Source organism: Fukomys damarensis, unplaced genomic scaffold (assembly GCF_012274545.1).
Source record: "Fukomys damarensis isolate Sample0158 unplaced genomic scaffold, DMR_v1.0_HiC HiC_scaffold_4, whole genome shotgun sequence".
Taxonomy (NCBI): Eukaryota; Metazoa; Chordata; class Mammalia; order Rodentia; family Bathyergidae; genus Fukomys; species Fukomys damarensis.
Window position 1 is genome coordinate 12,155,890 of NW_022900916.1, and position 24,309 is coordinate 12,180,198.

At 38.3% G+C, this 24,309-nt stretch overlaps 1 protein-coding gene across 43 annotated transcripts in view; it reads right to left on the reverse strand.

The window, feature by feature from the left end:
* Nrcam (neuronal cell adhesion molecule) overlaps positions 1 to 24,309 on the reverse strand; it is a 195,662-nt gene that overhangs the window by 36,558 nt on the left and 134,795 nt on the right. For 22 of the 43 annotated variants that reach the window (XM_010614001.3, XM_033756861.1, XM_010614006.3 and 19 more), the window contains 11 exons: positions 21,443 to 21,613; positions 20,888 to 20,944; positions 18,966 to 19,077; positions 15,812 to 15,996; positions 14,857 to 14,988; positions 6,606 to 6,749; positions 4,837 to 4,948; positions 3,408 to 3,574; positions 3,177 to 3,324; positions 1,429 to 1,553; positions 960 to 989 (listed from right to left, as the gene is read on the reverse strand). In XM_010614001.3, coding sequence (XP_010612303.1) covers positions 960 to 989; positions 1,429 to 1,553; positions 3,177 to 3,324; positions 3,408 to 3,574; positions 4,837 to 4,948; positions 6,606 to 6,749; positions 14,857 to 14,988; positions 15,812 to 15,996; positions 18,966 to 19,077; positions 20,888 to 20,944; positions 21,443 to 21,613 — 1,383 coding nt within the window. The remainder of the gene's footprint in view (positions 1 to 959; positions 990 to 1,428; positions 1,554 to 3,176; positions 3,325 to 3,407; positions 3,575 to 4,836; positions 4,949 to 6,605; positions 6,750 to 14,856; positions 14,989 to 15,811; positions 15,997 to 18,965; positions 19,078 to 20,887; positions 20,945 to 21,442; positions 21,614 to 24,309) is intronic. The other 21 variants (XM_010614022.3, XM_033756840.1, XM_010614021.3 and 18 more) reach the window with 3 other exon arrangements.

The window sequence follows — 24,309 nt, forward strand, 5'->3', positions numbered from 1 at the left end:
ATATATGAAGGCAGACCTCAGCATGCTTAGGTGTGTTTCCTCTTAGACGCAGGTAACCAGAAGCAGAGCTGCTTCATCAAATGGTGCTTCTGGGATACACAGTTAACTTACTCCCCTGGACCTTTCTTTTTTAACCTTGCCCCTGGAAGTATCTCTGGCTCTTGAGCGACTCGAGGCCATATATATATATATATATATATATGGGCTGTTCTTCCTCATCAATAATGAAGCAGTAAATGTCTACAAAGGATGAGTTTTCTACATAATTAGTGATACTATGTAATGTATCTGAGATTATGCCACAAAAATAATTTTTGTATTCATGTGCTGAATAACATGAGAGGTTTCTAAACAAAAAGCTTGTTGGAAATAATGTAGTGCTTTATTTTCCAATCTCAGAAAAGTCACACAACATTGATATGGCCCTCCTTTTGGTCTTTTTTCAGTGACTTCACTTTAGCTAATACACAGTGAGTCAGTTTTTTTCTGACATAAAAGTTACATGTTGTTTTAAACATCCATTTTTCCCTACTGTGTAAATTTCTTGAAAATGTAATCCCCAAACAACATTTTTTTTCAAAACAAATTTTAGTAGATTGAAGTAAAACCTAGATAATGGAGTGACACAGAAATAGATTCTTCATTCTGTAATATATGGATGGTGGCTTTTGATAAAGTACTTTGATACAAGGAGATTGTATCAAAGAGGAAATTTTATCAAATGCAATAACTTAATAGCACATGAAATATTTAGAAACTGGCAATAAACTCAGTGGAAAAATTCTGAAGTTATAATGAAAGAATGATTTATTGCAGTAAATGAGGGACACAATGTAACAAATGACAGAATTCTTTTCCTTAAAGAAATGCAATAATGTCTTAGAGAAAAGACAGTAATTTTTCTGCAAAGGTGAAACTGTTTGACAGAAAATAGAGAAAGAAGACTCATATTAGTTTACCGTAAATGGGAGCTGGAGTTGGAGTAGGAGCTAGAAAGGACATTAATATAGAGGATTTTAATCAAAATTAGTAATGGAAAGATACAAGACAGCATAAGAAGACAAAGACTGTACATGATTAAAGTTATAAAGTTAAGCCCTATGCTTAGGTATGAGACATACTACTGATAAGCATGCAATAACAACTTTGGAATTAAAAAAATCTTAATTTCAAATAAAAATAGATTATTTTCCCCAATTTCCTTATAAAAATGTCATTAATGTGCATATCTACAATTTTATCCTAGTCTGATACAGAGCATAGGTACACTGAGATTATTACCTCAAAAGTATCTTTTAAATAAGGAAGTAAGGTATTAACCTATTCATGTTACAGTTACAAAACTATAACCAGCAAACACTGAATATTTTTTTGCCCTTTCAATCTAACACAGGCAAGTTGGTTGTGTATATTTGTTCTTGTTCTCACCAACAACACTGAGCTCGGCACTGGCAGAAACATCATCCAGAGTGGTGTTGGCCGCACACGTATAGGTTCCCCCATCATCGTCTCTTACATCAGTTACCACCAGGTGGTCCTTGTCCACAGTGAACCTGCGGAGAGAACTGGCTCAGAGCAGCCGAAAGGGACCCCAACTACACCCCAACCAGCAAGAAAGAAACTGAACTTGATGAAAGAAAAGGGAGATACATATTTCAGCAAGATGTGATGAAAATCCTACATAATATGTATAAATGCATCCTATTTTAATAAAGTCAGAAAGCAATTAGAATGAATGAGACTCTTGGGGTAGGAAGGATACTGAGTATAATGGTCTTCAATCAGACCTCTGGAATCTGAGAGGCTTCCTTAAAGTTCCTGAAGTAAAACATCACATGGTACTCCATAAATATGCACAATTACTATGTCAACTAAAAAACAGAATAAATGTTTCTAATAAAAGTCGCTAGGAGCATCCCTGGGAGCAGCTCCACACTTACCCTTATTGCATTGCTTTATTTACTATTCTGTTACCCAGAAATGCTTGAAAACCATGCAGCTCAATTTCTATCAAATTGTATATTTTAAAATTATTATTTACTGTAGAGATTTTGTTTCATTTTTAGTCATGTGAGTGAAGTCTCACAGGAGAAAGGAAATGCAAACACTAGTAACCTGTTCTATCCCTAGAAATAGGAAGATTCAGATCAGCAATTTCTAGAGAGTTTTCCAGGGGTTACTTGCAGACATAAACAACTGCTCAGTGGGTCAAAAGACAATGCATGCAGGATTCATGCATGATTTAATGAAGATGCATAAATCATAAACTGTCATCCAGGTAATTTCCAAGTTACAGCTCAGCTGACTTAACCTATTGGTCATTTCTTCTTGCTTCTTTCTCCCTTTATCAACTCAGATTCCACAAACAAGTGGAAGCACAAGCTTAGATGGAATTAGGCACACAGAAGAGAAGACCACAAAGTACTCTTGGAGCCAGGAGCAAGCAATAGGGAACCACAGTTTTAAGTCACCACAGGTTTAAGTGAGCTGCAGACAAACCACAGAAACCATTTCCACCAAGATATAGCACTCTTTATAGCAGGGCAATAACTCATAGCTTTGTGGAAATCACACATCCAGCTCTGAGTACTTACTATGTTTACTACGTCAAACTGAGGGCCTCGCTGGAAAATGCCATGACCTTTCTTCTATTGCAAGCTAAGGGACTGCAACGTGCTCAGATTCTTTTAAGTGATTTGTTTTTGCTTTTCCTTCCCCTTCCACTGGCTTTGAGTGAAAGCAAAGGAAAACTCCCTATCTAAATAAAAATGAGTGTCTTTTAAAATACTGGCAATGATTCAGGTGCACGCTGATAATTAAAGAGATTGTATTTCTGCTTATTTGTAGAATGGGAATAAAAACATCTGTTGAGATTTTACTGTTCAAGGTGCAAAACAATGGATGTTGTCCAAAGCCTGAAGGGCTTTTCCCCATCACAAATTACACAGTCCATCACACAAAGATAGATAAACATTCTCAGGGTCTTATTTCAATCACTCAATAGGACTCTTAGTTCCTAATACTGTACAGTAGGAAGAAAAAGTGTACCTCTTTATTTTACAGAGAGCATACTTGAGAAACTAAAACCATCAACCTTAAGTCACTACACAATCAAACTTTTAGCCCAAAAGCAGTTTCTAGAAAGATAACGAAAGAAAGAAATCATCTTTAAATACCTTTCATCATTGGGCAGCGCACCATTGTCCTTCAGCCACGTGACAGTGGCAATTAGGGTGTGATCGTGTTTCACTTTGCACTCAAAGGACACAGTGCTCCCTCTCTGCACAATTGCGTATTCCGGCTGTTTAAGGATTCTTGTTGGATCTGAAGTTCAAAGTTATTATTACCCACAGGTAAATCTGGAGAATTTGCTCAGAGTCTCATAACACTTGAAAAAAGTTTATTACCTTTAACTTCTAAGTGAACTTCATTTTTTGCTATCCCTAATTTATTCCTGGCAACACACGTGTAGGTTCCTGTACTGTCCTTTTGGGCCACAGGGATTTCTAAAGTTCCATTTTCGTGTAAAACATAAATGTCTTCATGAAGAGCACTTCCTTTAGCTCCTTTAAACCTTTATTACCCAATATGATGAGAATAAAACATATCATAATTTGAAGTCACAGAAAATATCACATTAAGGTCAACACAACCATAGTCTATATTTAAGTGTCAAATATACAGACACTTGGAATTTGCATAAGCACACGACATACTTGCATGTCAGGAGGTAAATGTAATGACAAGACACAAAACTGGAGAAATCAATCATAAATGGCATTTGTAGAATTAGGGTCATAATACACAAGCTGTAATTTTTATGAGGGATCCAGATTTAATAAACACATTATTGACTATTTTTAATTCTAAATAGGTAACAAAATAGGCAGAAAGAAGACTGCGTTTTTCTCTTTTTTTTTTTAACATTTTATGTCCAACTCTGCTGCATTAGTAATTCTAGCTACAGGCTGCAATTTTAGAGATTTTTATTTCAATGCTATATGGATTGTACCCTGAAAGGATGAATACGAAAATGTTAAGGGGAGGGGAAAAAAGAACGCATATGAGAGAGAAGAAATAAAGACAGATGATAAGGATGAGGAAGAGTCAACATATTAACTAAGTGCTAATCCTGTCACCTTAAATAGGAAACCTGCAGAAACATTTCTCTCTTCAGTGGTTAAGGTAGGGGACTGGGGAGATTTTCTTTCATCTTAAACCTGCGTTCATTCTCATCTAAATAGTTGAAACCCAGCACAGCATTGGAAACCTTACAGATGACCAATAAACCACTATTCCAGTTGCTTTTCATGCACCCATTCTCACAGGCTGCCTATCCCAGCCCAGTACCTCCCAGCTCCTATAAAGCAAGTCCACATGTAGCAGACTTGTACCAGGAGTGGTGTATAAAAGCAGGTGGTCCGAAGGATGCAGTAAAAGGACACTGGAGAGTTTGGCTGGACCCAATCAGGAAGATCTGCAGGGAGAGGTACTAATGGTACTAACGGTACTAACAGTAGCTAATTCTGTGTTTGAGCTTTCAGAACCTCTTTCTCATCCCACAGGATATCTTATAATCAAGGAAAGACTTCTAAACAGTCCCTCCAGCTACTCCACAAAGTTCTTGGTGACGTCCATGGCATTATAATACACAGCAGCCTTAAAGTTTAAAAAAATTTATATTTAGCTTTGTAAATAAGTGAATTCAATAATTGGTAGTATGATGAATTATGCACTGCATTTCTCCTGTTTGTTCTTTGACTAAAACCCAACATATTTAGAAATGTAAATGCTTTAGCAAATCTAAATATTAAAAAACATAAGATCATTACTTACCACTCAATGGTAGGCAGAGGAGACCCAAAGAAAGCACAATCTAGGAAAGCAGGCCTATTTGCAATGACCTGGTAGAGTGTGTTTTCAGATGTGAGGATTCGTGGGGGCTCAGCTAAGAAATATTTTAAAAGGTACAGTAAATATTAGGACACTTTTTACCTTCATAATGTATTTACTCCTTTTTATTTTAAAGTCATTAAGTGTCATGGTAGAGTGCAACATGTTTTTTCTTATGTTCTCTATCAGGTATGACTTACCAACCACTTAAGGTAGAAAAAACATGGTTTTCCTCCATCTACCACATGTTTAATATCCTACTCAGACACTATCTAATTATTGATTTCTTATCTGTATCTCCTTCAATACAGGAGATATTTGTGAGTTCTTTGCAATACCTGGGAATGTGACCTTTTATCATTTTAACTGCAGAACAGTGTTTGACACAAAAATAATAGCCAAATATATTTTTGTTGAATGCCTGGCCCATTGTTACCCCTTTGGGTGAGAATGATGGGCCACACATGAGCTGGCAGAAAATAATAGAGGAGTGAGTTTGGTGACTGGAAAACATAGGGAACTAAAAAGTTTCCTACAGTCAAAGAACAACAAACCAAAGAGACAGCCTACTGAATGAGAGAAAAAATTTATACACCATATACCTGATAGGAGATTAATAATCCAAAATTATGTAAGAAACACAAACAATTCAATGAATAGCACTAGAAAACAACCTGATTTTAAAAATGTACAAAGGACCTGATTTTAAAAATGTACAAATAATAGCTATTTTTAAAAAGAAGACATACAGATGACCAACAGGTATATGAAAAAAATAAAAGCTCAGCATCATTAATGATCAAAAAATGCAAACTTTAACCACAATGATCTATCAGTTGATGCCTGTTAGAATGGCTACTATCAAAAAGATGGAAGATAATCTTTCAGCTTTAAAAAGAAGAAAATCCTGTTGTCTATGACAACATGGACAAACCCGAAGGACATTATGTTGAATGAAACAAGTCAGATCCAGCAAGACAAATATTGTGCAATCTCACTTATATATGTGGAACTTAAACAAGTACAACTCATGGAAGTAGAGCCTCAAAAATAAAACCAAAAGTCAAATCTGCCTCCTCAACATCGACCAGTATTTTAACTGCCTAGTTCCTCATGTGATTAAAGACCTTTATTTCAAACATGAAGGAAAAATACCAAGTATAGTTGGCTTCCTGAAGTTAAATTTGTTTGAAAAAGGAGCACACTAATATTAAAGAGTTGAAGTATAATTTCTGGGTACCATAAAAACAATTCTTGCACAGATTGAGGTCTACATTATGTCATAAGTTCTCTCAACATATTTCTATAAATTCAATAAATGTATACTACTAACTTGGATAAGGGCCAAACATTGTGATTAGTGGTTATTAAAAAAAAAAACAGAATCATAAAGTTGTTACTGAACTTATCTGTTTCTAAAGATGGAAGAGGAATAATATTCAGTTGCTAATAGCAAACAAATGTTATTTTCCTTTTGAGGGTTTGACACAGTGTAACCATCTGTGAATGGAAGAGCCTGGCTGATCATTTCTATAATAAAGAGTCTGCCATTATAAAAACTTAAGAAGGAACACTAAGACTAGACTATAATATTCTTTAGGGCAAGGTTTGTACCTTGTCCACCCTCACATATTCCTTATATTTTTGCTAAATGAGTTATAACAGCAGCCATTAATTTAATTTGCCATGTCTGTAATAAAGGGAGAGCTTACCGAGCACATTGACAAATGCATTTGCCAGTAAATATCCATACTCATTAGAGGCATTGCATTGATAAACCGCACTTGATCTTTCTTGAACATTTGAAAAAATTATGGTATCACCATCTATTCTTCTGCTGGGGTCATCAGGAGCAACTGTTTGGGTATAAAAACAAAGTAATTATTTGTTTCTCCTTGTTTAATAGACATATATTAGACTGGTAAATCTTGAGGTCTACACTGAATAAGTAGGACACAAGTACAGACTGATCTAGGCATAGGCAGCAAGAAGATGACCAGAATCCAGGCAGGTGCCATTATTTTCTCACCAGATTATTAGTTATCATCTATCAGCAAATGTCTATGCTCAAAAGTCACTGAGGCTTGAGTGGGTTAATTCTGAAAAATTGAGTATTATTTTGAGAGGTGCAGAAAACACAAGGTTAGGTGAAAATTGCAAAAATTCAGAAAAATATTGTCTTCTTCACTAAAAGACTAATTATTTATGAGACCAATTATCAAAAGAAAAGAGCAAACACTAATAAAAAAAAAGGATACTCCAGCTCATCCAGTCCCTTTTAAATACTTCTACATGAGACAAATAAACAGATGCATAAATAGGTATAGTTGGTAATCAAACATGCAAATAATTACTTTCCTGCTTTGGAAATTCTGGAAGCTGAAGTAGAAATCAGTTGCATAAAATTTCTCTTAAAGACAGCCTTTTCAGCTGAATCCCTCAAGTACTTAAAGAATGTTAAAACTAGGATTCATCCTTACTGAGGTGGAATAGAACTGGATGGGTAATACAATATGTGAGGATTTATACCAAGTCATGCTCAACAATTTGGAACTGCACTGTGTTATTACAGATGAATTCCTGTTTTGTGAGTGTTAAGCCCTAGGCTGTGACCTTACATTGCTTTAAAAGTACACTGTCTCAGCATGCTGATCAAAACCAAAACTGAATAACAGCACTTCTTTCTCTGAAACTGCACTTGGCAACTTCAACCAGTTAAGAGGACTTTATTTCCATTCTAAGAACCATTTCTTTTTCTCTGGGGCTAGGAAAAATGTGCATTTAAAATGTACTTATCCCTACAGTGAGACTTTTATTACTTTGAAATTAAAAAATGTTTGGTTCATCTGTGACTTATTAACTCACTTCTATAAAAACAAAGGAAATGAGTTATTCATCCTTGTTTTATTACACATACTCCAAGTATTGTACTCACTCATTCTGTAACAATTTTCTATTGCTGTTAACAGTTTACCACAAACAGAGGCTGAAAACAACACAGGTTTACTGCTACAGTATTTGGTTCTGTAGGCTGGAAGTCTGAGGTGAGTCCTCCTGAACCCAAAGCAAGGTAGGGCAGGCCTGTGCTTCTTTGTGGAGGTCTTAGGGGCAAAACCATTCCCTTGCCTTTTCTGCCTTCAGGAGGCACTCCGCATTCCTTAACCCATGGCCTCTTCTCCATCTTCAAAGGCCCCTATGTTGCATCTCTAGGATCGTTTTCCAGTCACATTCCTCTCTGACCACAGTCAGGAAGGCTTTCAGCTTCTAAGGGCCTGTGTGATTAAAGTGGGCTCAACCCAGATAACTCAGGGCCATCTCAAGGTCCTTACCCTTAATCAAAATGTGCAGAGTTGCCTTTTGCCACCTATGGTAAAGTATTCTCAGGTTTCAGTGCGGAGGATATAGACATCTTGGGGGGGGCATTATTTTGCCTATTACATATTCCATTACATTTATCTTTTTGATATTTCAGATAAGAATATTCTAAAAAGACAGACTCTTGGAGATGGGGGAAAGGATCAGAGGGAGCTGACAGAAAGGAGAGTAAAGGGATTAAAGATGATTGAGACAGGTTACATGTATGTATCAATTTTCCAAAATTAACATCATTTTTCTGTGTGGCATATATATGGTAATAAAACAAAAAAATTAATGCACCACAAATTAAAGCTTAGAACAAAGTTTTTGGTTAACTCCCAAGGATTCTTAAAACTCCAACTTAGGAGCTACTCCTCATGGACTGATTAAGGCCTTCATTCCTTAGCAGACAAGACGTTTTTTACAAAAGTAGTTGTTTAACATTGGCATTCACAATCAATAGCTAACTCATGAGACCTTCTTAGGTATTCCAGTCTGTTCCGTTAGTGATGGGGGTAGCTGTGATACTTCCAATTGGCTTCTCAGTTCACACCTGTTGTTTCTGATGCTATAAATTCCCAGATTGCCTTAAGGATCATGTTCTTCTAGTCAGAAGACAAGTAGAAGTAATAATTTCTTCAACAGGCTATAGATTTACCAAAAATGACAGCTGAGGATTGAAGCATCACACTGGCCTAGGAGGTGAACTATGTGTGTAGCTGGCAGCCATGGACCTGTGCTATCGTTTTTATCTGGATGTCCCCGCAAAGCCTCATGCATTCAGAGGCAGAGGCTTGTAGAGGTGATTAATTTATGGTGATGCTACATCTGGCTTGGCTGGGCCTGACTGGAAGAGGTGGGTCACAGGGGATGTGACATGGAGGTGCTTCTCCCTCCCTGGATCCTTTTCATGCTCTGCTTCCTGGTCGCCATGAGGTAAGCAGCTTTTCTTCTGTGATGCCCCTCTGCCATGTCACCCTGCCTAGGGTTAGCTCACTCTTTACTGAAACCACTACAAACTGTGAGCCAAAATAAACCTTTCCTACTTTATGTTATGGCTGTCAAGTATTTTTTCCCAGTGGTGAGAAAGTGATTAAGAAAACTGAGATTGCAGCATGCCTCAGGAGGCCCTATGTTCCTTGTCCTGGATCCCAAGAATTGTATCACCAGGGCCTTTCTGATTTGCACACTCTCCGGGATGCCCATCCAGTGCCCCAGTGAGGCAGCATTTCTGCAGACCCTCTGTGGATTATTCCTAGCACTTGTGGACTCAGCATTTGGGCATTTGGTGTTGGGAGTCTGCAGGGGACTTTCTGTACCAACATGCGCCACCTACTGCAGCTCTATGGATACGCCAGGCAGGGGAACATGGCACCAAGCACTTTAGGATGTGGTGAGGCCCAGGCAGAACTTAGAGCCAAATCTCTCTGGATGGTGACAGACTGTGGGTGAGGAGCTCCCCACATTCCCTGATTATAAGAACTCTTAGAAGTCAGATCCACCATCTGATAAAATTTAATAGGCATAGGGTTCCAGATTTTGTAAGATGGAAATAGTCTGGAGATGTACTGCACAGCAATATAAATATACTTTAACAACAGTAATGAAAGTAATACTACCTCAAAGCCAAGACAGCTCAACTGACAAAGCTAGAGGACAATTTTCCCCAAGTGAAGACTCCTCAGTTAGAGACATAAAGCATTTCTGTAGCTCAGAGTTACAGTTTTCTAGTGGCATTAACTCTTTTGGAAAATATTCTTTCCTTGAAAGGCATCAGACTATATCTGCCTTATTTACGCTAAATGGAGCAGTCTTCTAATATTTATTTTTGGCAAGACACTTAAGAATAAAACAAACCTGTACATTAGGTATGAGAAATGAGTAAGCAAGTCTCTTTCCACGGGGGTTTGAGCTACATTTGCCTAAAGCACTTATTAAAGAGATGCAAACAAACCCAGGAATTGGCACAGTGACACACGGAGGCTCAGTCAGTAGCTGGACACAGAACAGAATCATTCTGCAGACAGTTGATATCTTTGAATGCTGTATACTGGCCACTGTGGGAGTAACTCACCAGCATGCAAACCCAAATCATCTAAAGGAATAACAATTAACTCTAGGAACAAGTGATTTCATTTGCTGTAAATGAACACTGGAGAAAGAAATTTACGAGAATGGAATTCCCATATATAGCTATAGTTTGTGAACCGAGGCACCACTGTAAATGCATTTTGGATATGAGTAACTATAGACAGGAGCACTCAACTGTTTGAGACTGATGTTCAGGTTTTCTGAGTTATTCAACTTTATAAGTATGTCTCAGAATATGAACATTTAGGCATAACGTAGAACCAATTTGGGGGTGGACACTTGAATTTTTCTCTTTATCCTTACTGTATTCCATCACCTACAAGAGGATGGCAACTGAGCTTCTTACTTTTGAGAAATGGAAGAAGGATCAAAGAAATCTTGGGAATATCCTAGACTAGGCCTCCATTCCTTTGGGTGCTTACCATATGTCACTACTTTTCCATCTTTCCCTCCAGAGTGAGCAAAATGTGTAACTGTGACAGGAGATCTGCCCTTTCTTATCTTCTTTGCTAATTTTCCTCCTCATATCTGAGAGGAGAGGGACCCCTTAATATAAGAATAGTGAGATCTTGTGCAGCAGAGTGGAGATCCAACACAACTCACAGTGTGGACCATTAAAGGTCTACAAGTATCAGCCTCTCCTGCTACCTCCTGGATAGGGATCATGATGGCCACGACCTTGGCATTGGGGACCACCACTAGGATGGCACAGGCTCTCCAGTGGGAAAGACAAAAAGCAAGAGAAACTTATAAACACATATCTAAGAGTGACTCCAATGTCCTGCAAGGTGACTTCCTGGAGAGAGTCAGGAAATGCTTTGCCTGTCTTGCTGGTGGCAAGTTCTTTGTCTTTATGGGTTTGCCTTCATACCCTCCAGGATATTGCAAGTCACACAGTAAAACATCCTTTCAGCTCTTACAGCTGTGTTATAGATTGTTTAAAAACTATTTTGGACAGTTTTGGGCAAATTCCATATTTAATACAACCTGTTATTTTCAAAGGAAATTTTAAGTAATATCACCAATCTTTGCGGGGAGAGACTGAGACCAGCCCAGGTGCTTTTGGAATTAATCCTTTCAGTTTTATAGAACAGCAGATTCCAAGTTTGAAACACAGTCACAAGTCAATGGCTTCACATTTTGCTAGCAAAATCCAAGTCTTACATCCACTTTTCCTGATCCTGCTTCTCTTCGGACAGTGTTTGTGTGCACTCGGCAGCCAGAATCTGCAGGGGCGGAGGAGGGGGTTGGTGTTCTTGGGCGGTTGCCCACAAATCAGGAGTAGAAGGCTGTGTGTCTGGCAGTATGGGCCCCTGACTGTGTCTGTTCTGTGTGGCTCAGGGGATGAAACCCAGGCACCTGGCAAGGATGCTGCATGGCTCCCGCAGGATGGTACTGTAGGGGCACAGCTGTTCCCTGGCTCCTCTTCCAAGCAGCTGGCCCACCCACAGTTTCTATAGTCTCTTGGGCAGAAGGTGTTGCCAGCTAATCAGCGAGTGCCCCTGCAGCTTGTGGGGCTGTTGCTCACTGAGCTCTTTCAGTGCCTATGGTCCTGTGGTTCTATTGTTGCACTTTCACATCTTTCTCCACCCTTCCCCTGTGCCCTGGCACTGCATTTCATCTGTGGGGTGCCCAACTCAGCAAACTGCAGATGAGAAACAAGCACTTTCCCACTTCCAGAATGGTCCCCAAACCTCAGAGGCAATTCTATTTATGGGGCTTCTAATTCACAGGGCCACTCCCAGCAGGGTCAAAAGGGGAGAAGCACAAAAAGCCTCCTCAAACTTCTGCTGAATGTTTTTGAGTTTTTTCCTCCTTATTTGGATTGGGGAGGTCACCACACAGTGGGGATGTGTTCATGTCCATCCGGGACTGAGGCATCAAGACCTGGTGTCCTCCCAAGAGGACACTCAGCAGGAGGTGTACATGGAGCAGCTGCTGAGAGCAGAGGCAGAGAATAGCTGTGCCTTTCAGTGTCATCATGCAGGGAGCGGGCAGGGTCCTCAGCAGCCCATCGCCTCCCTGCACGTTGCCAGAGTAACTGCTATTAAGCACACAGCAGTCACCCAGGAGCTGGACAATTCCCATCATCTGCACTGAGCCTCCTTTCTTCTGTCCCAAGGTGACTTAAAAGATACTTTTGGGATGGAAGACATGAACTGCTTTGGAATCTGAGACATTTCTGCTCTGGACCTAGCTGGGTAACGTGCAGTGCCAGTAAAAGGGGCTAGTTTATCTCCTTGGGACCATTGTCTTCTTCCCTGCAGCAGGCCTCTTGTAGTTGATCTTTCCCCTGTGCACTTTTATTTAAAAGAGGAGTGTCTATAGCCGCATTTTCAAAGCTCTTAATACAACAAGAGTACAAGGTTCTCTCACAGGCTATGCTGGTGCTATCATCCCTAACCTGTCAGTACTAGGTGGGGAGCCTCTGATTAGATCATGAAGGTCACCCTATCATGAATGAGACTGGTGTCCTCATGAAAGGACGGGAGCCTGTTTGCTCCTGTGTGATGCAAGCACATATAGGAGGCAGAAACTATGAGCAAGGAACCATCACTGGACACTGATTCTGTGGGCATCTTCACTCTACAATTCCTGTCCTGCTTACAGATAATAAATTTCTGTGGTTTATAAATTACCTAGTCAAAGGTACTTTGTTACAGCAGCAAGAACAGATTAAGACAGGCAATTTGGAAGATTTGACAAGCAAATTGGGAGAAAAGATCAGACATTATTTAATTTTCCAACTATGTCTCAATTTTCCCTGTGAAGAACTGCTTTTTGGCTGCAAAGTACAAGGATTTATTCCTCCAACATCCCCAAGCTCCTGTTTCCGCGCTGAGTGGCTAGATGGAAGTTCCCTCCTGCTTGTCTATTTTGCTGAGTCTAGATCTCAGAAGCACATTTAACCTCCCATAATTCATAAAGAAGCTCCGAGCTACCAAAAAAAAAAAAAAAAAAACCAACCATGGAGCAAAAGTGCTGAGCACACACCATCACTAATCGCTATTCTAAGAAAATCGCATTTCCAAGAAAAGCACATATTGTACCATAAACCTCTTTTCAGTTCTGGGCTTCCTTGCACCCTTTCTGTTTTCATTCATAATCCCCTGAGAATGGAAGAAGCTCCCTGATATACAACCACAAAGCACTTTCTGTAGCTTGTCCTTATCCCAGTCATGGTTAAAATTATGAATGGAAATGCATAAACCCCATTTCCTGGCCTCTTTACAATTTGTTTTCTCCCAGGAACTCATTTGATTTAGTAGTAAACGGACTGGCTATTTCAAAGTATTTGGTTAACAGCTATACTTTGTGACAAAGAGAAATCCCCAATAAATACTGCAACAACTAATGATAGAACAGGGTGGGATTACTCAGTGGAAACCTGCAGGCGTCACACCTTGATGATGAGAAAAACAGGGATTTGTGGCATAGTAAGTCTGACCATTTTCTGATCCATCTTAGGAAGAAGTTTCAGTTCAATGGACGTTTTGGTTATGATGAAGAGAATCTGAGTCTGGGTTTGAAATAGAAACTGATTTTCTCTCTTCATTTCTCTGAGTCTGAGAGGAGGTTTGAACTTCAAGAAGGGAAAAATGTTTAAAGATTCTCCCGGTGGGTGGCTGGAGGAAAAGAACAGCTGGGTGCTCTGTATTCGTGGCATGGCTTGGGATTCCAAGGGCAGCGATGTGTGAGTCACTTGAAGTTCTTTTTTTCTTTTGCTATACTTTGATTTTAATATCTTCAGGGCTCTAAATAAGCTTTATAAAACAGTCTTTGCTATTTTATAGCAATGGAAGGGCCTGTGGTACACTTTGGAGGACCATCGCAGGCAGCATAACTGCAGGCCACACAAACTGGCTGACAAGAAGGAGCGGGCAGTGGAGCAGCCGACAGTGCTGAGTGACAAGCGGGAGATGTAAGCTTTGCTCAAGGATGATCCTAGCCAATACTCAGGGAGGGAAACGTGAGAGAAGACTGAAAATCCTGCACGGGCTCAGGGCCAGCTGATTCTTCAGGTGTTACATGTGACAGCGATGTGTGAGGAATGGAGAAAGTGGGAATATTGGCTTTTCTGAGGACTGAAAACTCTGAAGTAAGGCTTATTTTCCTATACCACCAGCTCTATGCCTAGGCTCCTCGCCCATCTTTGATGATTCCCAAGAAGTTTCCACAAATCACTTAATGCGAACAAAGAAGATAATTTAAACTTTTGATGGTGTTTATTTCTGACCCTCTCACTCTTCCCAAGGTCCAGGTAAAAACAGGAACTACTGTGAAGCCGTGATCAACACATATGACACTATTTTAATAGCCCAAACTATTTAAATTTATAATAAATATTTGAAGGCAATAAAATAAAACTTCAAAGGTAATCTAGTGCATATGTTTAACTTCTATATGGCTTCCATCCTTAACCGGAACTATTTCATCACCACTTGTCCACTGTGGAGATGGAGTAGATGTGCTCTGGGAACATCCTGCCAACTAGAGCCAGCCGACGAAACTTACTTTCTATTGGAACTCCATTTGTCAACCAGCTAATTCTGGGTTTGGGGTTGCCATAAGCTCTGCAGATCAGGGTACCATCTTCTCCTGGGGACAGCACAAGATTTCGGGGTGCCATGATCCAATATGGAGCCGCTTTATTGAAGGAATAAAAACAGACCAAAAATCTGACTCAGATAAGTGTTACAGTAAACAATATACTGAACTATCTTAAAAATAAATATATGTATTTTATAAAAGATCACTCTTTTAGAGTGAATAGATTTATAAGCAATGCTTCAAAGAACACTTTGAGTATGCAAAAGAATATTAAAAGACTCATAAATTGAAAATCAAAGACCTGTAAAATATATATAATTATAAAATTAGGAAGCAACTTTAAAAATGTCATTATTGAAAAGTTACAAAGGTAGTACAGGGAATTCTCACACTCCCTTCACTCAGGTTCCTCTAATGTCAACATCTTACATAACCAACTGTAGTTGTCAAACAACAAATTAACACTGGCATAACACTATTAAAACTATAGACTTTATTAGGATTTGACTAGTTTTTCCACCAAAGTCATATCTCTGTCCTAGGATCCTGACTCAGATATCACATTGCATTGACTTTTCATGTTCCTGACTGTCTTCTGATGAGGCAGTTTCTTGGTCTTTCCTTATTTTTCATGATCATGACACTCTGGAAGAACACAAGTCTGTTACTTTGGTAGAATGTTTTTCCTCATTCTTGCTAACTTTACTAACTGGAATTCCTTTGTGAGAAAGATTTGAAGGAGCAAATCTTTAATGTGGTGTAGAAGCATTATTAATAGCAATGAGGGAAGTTTCAAGGCACCATGAATGTTGATATAAATTCATATTTCACTATTGAAGAACTTGATCAAAGGCATACAAAATTAAATTTCAGAGCCTTTCATGAAAGCAAGAGGAATGCACTTGATATAATGATATACCTTTAACTGTGACAGAAATGGTATGATGAATGGCTCCTAATGCATTTTTGGCTATACATTGGTAATTTCCAGAGTCTGATTCTGACACTTGAATGATCTGCAAGGTTTTCTTGAAGTTCCGATAAAATGTCCGGTTGGTAGGTAGTATCCCATCTTCTTTTATCCAGTAAATAATTGGGGTAGGCCTGATAGGATAAATAATGATGTGATAAAAGAAAAGTTCACCTGTTAATACTTCTGAGGGTAAATTTCATGCAAATTTGTAAAAAATTCTTTGGATAAAGATCATGAAAAACATGCAGATACTTTAATTTGAATCACACTTTTACAAGTAATGTTGAAAACACATATTAGAAATGGTATGTTGACATTTTCACACAATTGTGTAATTTACATTACACCATGAACTCCAACAACACAATGCTGGAGTTGTTTTATTGAAGGGAGTTATTTCCTTCAACATTTTGATTAGTGAGGAACTCCTGGAAGGTATACAGGAAGGTATTATGTCAATCAAAAGAACTACCGTTAATTAATGATGCTGAGTCATAGTTTTTCATCAGCTAGAGTTAAAAATGTACAGAGAGGGCCAGCGATTTAGCTCAGTGGGGCCACCACCTGCCTCACAAGTGAAAGGTCCCAAGTTCAATCCCCGTGACAAAAAAAAGTAGAGAGAAAGAGCTCACATGCAGTCTGTGCCTACGAACATATACACATATTTCTATATCAGATGGAAGCAATTTTGTTTTATAGCTCATGATATGAATTAAGTGATTAGAGGATTAGCATTCTTTCCTTAATCACTTTTTAAAACTACTGTAAAAACTGTTAAGAATAGGCTGAGTTAATATATTCTATCATGTCTCACCCAATTATGTTTTTTATTAAATCAAGAAATATGAAAAAAGTTAAAGGCCCCAATACAGGTTTGGAGTTAGATCTTCCAGGTTTCAGCTTGTCCTTAAATTTCTCTCTGATCATGGATCCCTGACCTCTTTGGGCCTGTTTTATTAGTTGCCTTAATGGAGATAGAATACCTGACTTGATCGAATGACTTTAGCAGGTTTTCATGAGGGTAAATAAAAGTCCATTCAGCACAAACATTTCCTAAGTACCAACCTATGTATCAGGCATTGATCTGTGTACTGGGAAAAATAATGATGAGGAAAGAATGGTCCAGGACTCTGAAGATCACATTAGAAATGCAAACGGATTTAACTGATAGTTCGTAACAATGATTTTGGTTTGTTTGGATAAATAGAAATGACTGAGCATACATATGTATGTGTGTGTGTATTTATATATTTGATGAAATATATATATTTGGTGAAATATATATAAATGTTTGATTAAATAGCTTCCAAAATTAAAATATGCCATGAATTTTAAAAATGTAGCTGTGGAATCATTTTGAAAAGCCGATTACTTTTGAAAAACTAATTTGCATTTCATAGATGTGAAGGTGCAACGGGATGGGGCTAGGAGTACAATATAATAGGTCACACCTCACAAAGCCATGGATTGTTTTGGAGGGCTACTATTCTACTGAGAAGTTGTTAAGAGTTAGGAATATTTTGATTCTATGAGTCTAATGCTTGGTTTATAAGTGATAGAGTCTCAGTCTTGGTTTTACAAAATGTAAAATTCTTTTTCTGGGGCTTTGTGAAATTTCCAAATACCAATAATATTTCATTTTACATTTTATATAATAAAAATTGAGCATGCCTAATCCAAAAAAGTGAAGCCCAGATCACTCCAAAATCAGAAAACTTTCTGGGTGTCATGCTAAAATTGAACTGCTAGGGCCAGGATTTAGCTTAGTGGCATTGTAACTGCCTGGCAAGCACAAAGTCCTGAGTTCAATCTGTGGTATCAAAAAAAAAAAAAAAAAACTGAAGTCCAAAATACTTCTGGTCCTAGATATTTCAGAAAGGGATATTCAACTAATATATTATTTGTGGGAAGATGAGTCACTAAATTATGAAAAATGAGTGCTTCTGCTCCCAACAGGTTGGAATTTGCCCATTCAACCACTTTCTAACAAAATGGTAAAAAATCAAAACATTTTTATCTTTAATTCCGATGGAAAAGCTCAATTTTAACATAACATTTCAAAAGGAGGCGTTGCTAGTTTTCAGTCTCACAAATTAGGGTGCATTCTGTGATTTCCGGACTTGGCCAGCAGAGGCCTCCACATGCCTGCTGAAATAGTTACTCTTGGATTTAGCAAACTACCAGATCTCTGAATGACCAGGTCAGGAGCAGCAAGGATTTCCAAATGCTGAGGCAGCATTTTGGAATCCCATCCAAGACTGCTGGCAAATGTGCTCATGCCAGTGTCAGGCACTAGATGGGACTCTGGGAACTCACCCTTAAGGAGGCCCTATCCTAACAGTTGCTCTTATACATCTGGGAAGTCTCTTTGCAAAGCTTGTCAGCTCTGAGGTGTGCACAGATGAGACAATTTAAAGAACCAAGGTTACCCCTGCAGCCTGCTAGCAGGAAGTAATGGAAGGGACACGGTGTGGGAGTTCTGACAGTAGAGCCTGAGATGCTTTGTGTGCATCTGTTATTAGAAGAATAAGCCAGGTGAAAACTAGTAGAAACTCATGGCCATCAGTTCAGATGCCCCAGGTTGGAGCCAACAGACTCTGGGAGCCAGAAACCCACAGCCCAGGAGATGCAGGCTTCATCTCACTGGTTAATGATACAAGAACCCTGAAGATCACTATATAAATGATCAATGGTAAATAAGTATTATTTTTAAGCCACTTAGTTTTGAGGCGATTGTTACCAAAGGAGAAAATTATGCTCCATTATTATAACACAGCAACCTTAAGACTACCATTACCTATTTCAATATGAACATCATTACATTAATAAAATAATTTAACAATATGCAGGATTCACACAGTCTACTTTGGAAATAATTACTAAATTTTTCTTGATGCTTGATGGAATTACTTACTATAAGACAATAACTCTTCCTATGACATGAATGCCTCTTTACACACACATACACACGCGTGTATATGTATGTATGCAAACATACATATGCATACACACACACACACATACACACATACATGAATCCCTGGCCCCCTTATATTTTTTTAATAAGAGATGTGCATCAGGACAGAAAGTGTTAACTCACAGGCCTTCTGCAATGCACTCCAATGAAAGCACATTTCCTCTTAACTCCTCTTTGTGACTTGCATTGCCTTCTGGAGTTAAAAATGTTGGTGGCCTCTCTCTACTTGATTTAGCTGCAAAGAAGAAATCAATATGCATTAAAATCATGAATATGCATTTATAGACAGTCACTGTCAAAAAAGCTGTCTAAAATTCTAATTCCTGCTCAGATCCATTTAATATTGATTTTTGTCAGATTACACACAACCATTCTCTGCCTTACAATGGCCATCATCCACTCAGTGAACTAGGTAGGAATAGAAACGACTTGGGTTGCACTAACCCTAATAGTAAGGACTCTCCCTCCCTCTTATTCATTTTTTTTAAGACCGAGGTTAGGTTTTTACAAATGTTCTGTGGGTTTTACAAATTTTCTGCGCATGCCATTATATTACACATTCTTTAATGCTAATGCTCTGGTCAAAGCAAAAATTTGCTTTCTCTTTAGGAAGATGTCAGGTTTTTCAGAAAGGTATTGTGGAAGAGATATTTTGTTTTACACTGGGGGAACGTCATAGCCAATTTCAGTAATTAAGATAGCAAGATTCAAATTGCAAGGGTTATGGAAAATAAAATAAAACAAAACTAGAAAGTTCCTGACAGAGGTCTGGGAAAAATGTATGCCATAAATTCAGAATAATGATGGCTAGGGATGTAGCTCAGGGGTAGAGTGGTAGAGTGCTGTGTTCAATTCCCAGCACTATTAGATAAATAAGTAAATAAGTATAATTAAGAATAATGCTAGAGTTAAATAAGTTGAGATCAGTTTTCATAAAGATGAACCATATCAGTGACCTTAGGGATATTTACACAGGCCACCTGCTTTTCCATGGACTTTCCAAAATGTGGTCTTATCTTTTGCAGGCCTCTCAGAATAACCTGAAGCAGAATTTACAACATTGTAGGTTCTGTAGCCCTTCGCAGTTTCAAATTTGAGTAAATTATCTATTTGACTCTCACAGAAAACTGAAGGAACATCTTGGCAATATATGAATTATTCTTATTTGAAGAAGAAAACAGTGGATACTGTACCAGATGAGGTATTATCTGAGAGACAGTAGTTTTCTTAAGACAGCCTTCTCCAAAATCACTTTGGGAATGGTCTGAGATGCATATTTTTTAGGAGTATATTAACAGGTAAAGTAAAGGCAGGAATTGTGTCATGTCACTGATGGTACTGTAAAATTCATATTTCAAGGATGAAAATTTAATACAGCAGAAATTCTGCCTTATGGATATTTAAGAGGACCTCACATCCAGAACCCTTATTTTTACTGACTGATTTTATAATTGAGAGTCAAATTTCTCTTCAGAAAATGAAACTTTTCAGTTTAAAAAAACGAAATTAAATCCTCTATATTTTAAAAGTGTACTTTCACTGAAGATAGTGACTTGGTTTTAAACAAAACTGAGACAAATAATGTTGCTAATTATACTGAATAACATCATGTGAAAATGGAAAGTGTGAAGGTTACTATGAAAACCATTTAATGTTAGTTGCCAAAAACTTTGATGATGAAGTTTACTGCATCCTAGTCAACTCTTGTTTTGTTCATGAGAACAATTTATGAACAGGACAAAAAATGGAAAGTATAATTCTGAACATATATGAAGCATTTTTTCCAAGTCATGTGAGATGGTTTTTAACATGAAAACAGTTATAACAGGTTTCATTATCATACATACACCATGGAAAATGTTTTAGTGACATGCTTGAAAGTTTACAGCTAAATTTCATAAGAAACATACATTTATACTAGTGGTATTAACATATAACTAGAAATTTTGTAAAGAAACAAAAGGTTAAATAGCCATGGAGGTGAAGTTAGTGAACTAAAGTCTACAATGAAGGAGAGAATATCAGTTACAATCACCATAACTCACCACCATAAAACTCAGTGTCACTCAAATTAGCAGCTATAGTGTCATTCAATTCATCCACTGAAATAAACAGAATATTATGAAGAGGGCACAAACAGGGGAGAAAGGTCAAAAACCATTGGGCAACAAAAACAAACGTATACAGCTATGATAAGTGCCATCCTTCCCAAGTAAAAGCACTGCTTTACCCTGCATGTGACTGACTCATTCACTCATCAGCCACCCCCAACCACTAATATGGGAACCTATAACTTCAACTGCGGGGCTTCCAAGTGAAAGGCACGTGGGGCTTAAAGCACACACCAATGCTCAGAATGCCAACTGATTCTGAGGTTGTCAGGGAAACAGTAATGTCAATCACAGCAAAAAATAGAAAATACAGCATTTAGGGTTCTGCGTCCTCTTTCTAACACATATGCCAACATTTAAGTGATTGCTCACAGGTAGTTTCCTGATCAAGGAACCTGTTTACCTCAGTCAGTAGTATTTTAGTAGTCAACAGTTTTGCACATATGTATAAACATTTTTTCACACAGATTCAGGAAGCTGAATTCTTACCTGAAATCACTTTCAGAGAAATAGGTTGCTTCTGCTGTATGGTTTGAGTGTGATTAAATCTGGCGTAACAGATATAGTCTTCACGGGTGTCTTCTGGGAGGACATTGGAAAAATAAAGGTCTCCATTCAGACCTTGGGAAACCCTCTCACTTTGTGGAAGTCTCTGAAAGGCTGGAGGAGGGCAGAGAGATTTCCGAGTCATTCCATCACAAAGATGCCACTCTCCAAATTAGCAAGACAAATGTTGACACTAGTAGAATCTGTGGAGTTCATTTGAATATATTTTCTTCTATGAGGCTCTTTGAGTAAAAGCAAATAATTATTCCAAAAAATGCCAGGTACACTAAAATTCCAAATGTACCTCCCTAACCCTAATTTCTCTGAGTCAGGGACAGGCAAAATTAAAGTTGTACAGTGTGGTGTTTTATTAAGCAGATATAAACCAAAAAAATTTACAAAAACTTTGTGATTTTTTCCTAAGATTCAAATGAGTCCCTAACACGTCTTAGAAAACACATTAGAGAAGCTTTTAAGGATGCTAATATGGCCTGCATCTACACACAAGGTAGGCCCTGAACAAAAAGAACTGGGCATACCTGAGTCTCAGGCCTGTCTAAGCTCTCAATCTAATTGGAAAACTTTGCACCAAACAGGTAATTAACAATAGGGTGCAATGATGACACTATTTAATACTGCCAGACCTCAGAAGCCTCCCAAGCTCAGTCTTCCACTTTTTCTGAAGTATTTATTACCTTCTGACATACTATGTCTTTCACTTATCATACCTACAACCTACTGCCTGTCTCCCAGAGAGAGAATTTAAGACCCAGGACGGTGGACACCTTTATCTATTTTGTCTCCTAATCTAGCTATGGACCAGTAGCAGGGCCTTCCTTGGGGCTCCTTCACAGACTCTGGCAAGGACTAAATGTATAAACATCAGCTGACTTTCCAGTTTCAGGCATGGCAATTTACTTCCTCTGGGACCAGTTAAGGACCCTTCTAGCCTTAGGCATGGAGAGATGTCCTACTCAGATGGAGGGATGTGGGACTCACTGATCTGTGCACAAAACTACACTGCCAACTAAAATGCATTCTGAAGCTTCTGGCTCAGCTCAGAGATTCTTCAATTCGAAAGTGACAAGAAAGATAGCAGATCACAGTAGCCTCAGGCCAGGAGCTCTATCTTCCGGCAGGATTTCTTCAGTTTGAGTCAAGCAGCCATGCTCCCCCTGTGGCAGGTGCCTGGTCTAACACTTCATAAAATGCAAAAAAGTATAGCTAAAAGCATCCAGCTCCCTCAGGCAGGAAAAGGCAGAAAAAAAAAAAAACAAAAAAACCCCAAAACAAAAAACAAAACAACAAAAAAACGAGGAGCCAGAGTTTGAAAGATCATTATTTGTCAAACACCTTAACCAAATTCTTGGTCAAGATGGGGCTTTGGCTGGTAGATGGAAATTAATAGTCTCAAAACATTAATCCCCCAGGAAAGGACTGTCTTAAAAATACCCATACACTTATTTAAGAACACAAAGAACTAAAGACACATGTATATTCATTGTCTTTTGTTTCTCCTGCTGTACATTATTATTCATGAATGTTGGTAGATCATATGTAAGGTGGTGGGATTTGATTAAGATGGTGTCATTTTATACTTTAAGGGTTTTTTTGGTATTACACTTAGAAAAATGGATGCAGATATGAATAATTTTAAAATGTCATCTTGCAAGAATGCTTCATGGATCTAAAATTTTCTCATATTCCAGATGCAATTCTATTTGAAAGGTCAGAAGCTCTGCCAACAGCCTAAAATGTATGTAAATGATACAGCCAGATGGGCAATGTTGGGAAAAATTAGTACATATTCAGACGATTCCAAGACTTTACATGTGATCTGTCTCTTCAGGAAGAGAAAATAAATCGTTTCTGAGTAAGAACCAATGACCAAATACTGGCCCTCATTTTGGCAGTGAAATTTGGAGAGTGTTAGTCTCAAAGCCATAAATCACTCACTTACATTTATTAAATCTGTTATGCAGTGAAAGGAAAGATGTATTTGTACATGTATTAGTTTATACATTAGATTTTCCATTTCTCTGCGATACTTGCCCTGGTGATTTCACATAAGAAGAGTAAAAAATGAAAACTAAGCATTAGAGCCAAATTTTCCCTTTCGTCTGTTTACAGCCTGTAATTGCACCGGAAATCAGGTCACTAACTGAAAAGAGAATGACTGTTTTCTACAAAGATTTTTAATTCATTCTCATCACTCTACCTTGTCAATTCTACCAGGTGCCTTCAAGTTGACAAGTTCAACAGTCATCTCTCAGCTCTCCCAGATCTATCAGCGGCTTTTGAAACAGTTACCACTCTGTCTTCTTCGTGTACTTCCTCCACCTTGTCTCCGACACACCATTCTCTCTCTGTTCTCTTCTTACCTTCCTTCTCATCTGCTTCGTTGGGTTCTCCCTAAGTTCCTGGTCTCAGCCTCAGTCTCCAGGCTCAGCTCTCTACCACCTGCACCCATTCCCTAAATTCTCCCATTCAGCCCAGTACGGAGGTTCACCTTATACATGCTAACAATGCACACACTGCTGATTACAGCTCATGTCACTCTTGCTGGGTATCTCAACAAATGTGTCATATAGACCTCTCCCCCTTCAAACTCTGGTTTCTTAGTTTCCAACCCAAACTATGTGCTCTTTCTAAGGTAATATGCTAACTTATTAGTATAAGAAACTGTGGAAGGTCGAAGAGAGGCAGAACAATATCCAACTCCCTCAAGGCTAGGGTCTGGGGTAGACAAATCTGAAATTGCCTAATATGGCTTCATTTTTTTTTTTTTTTTTTTTTTTTTTTTTTTTTTT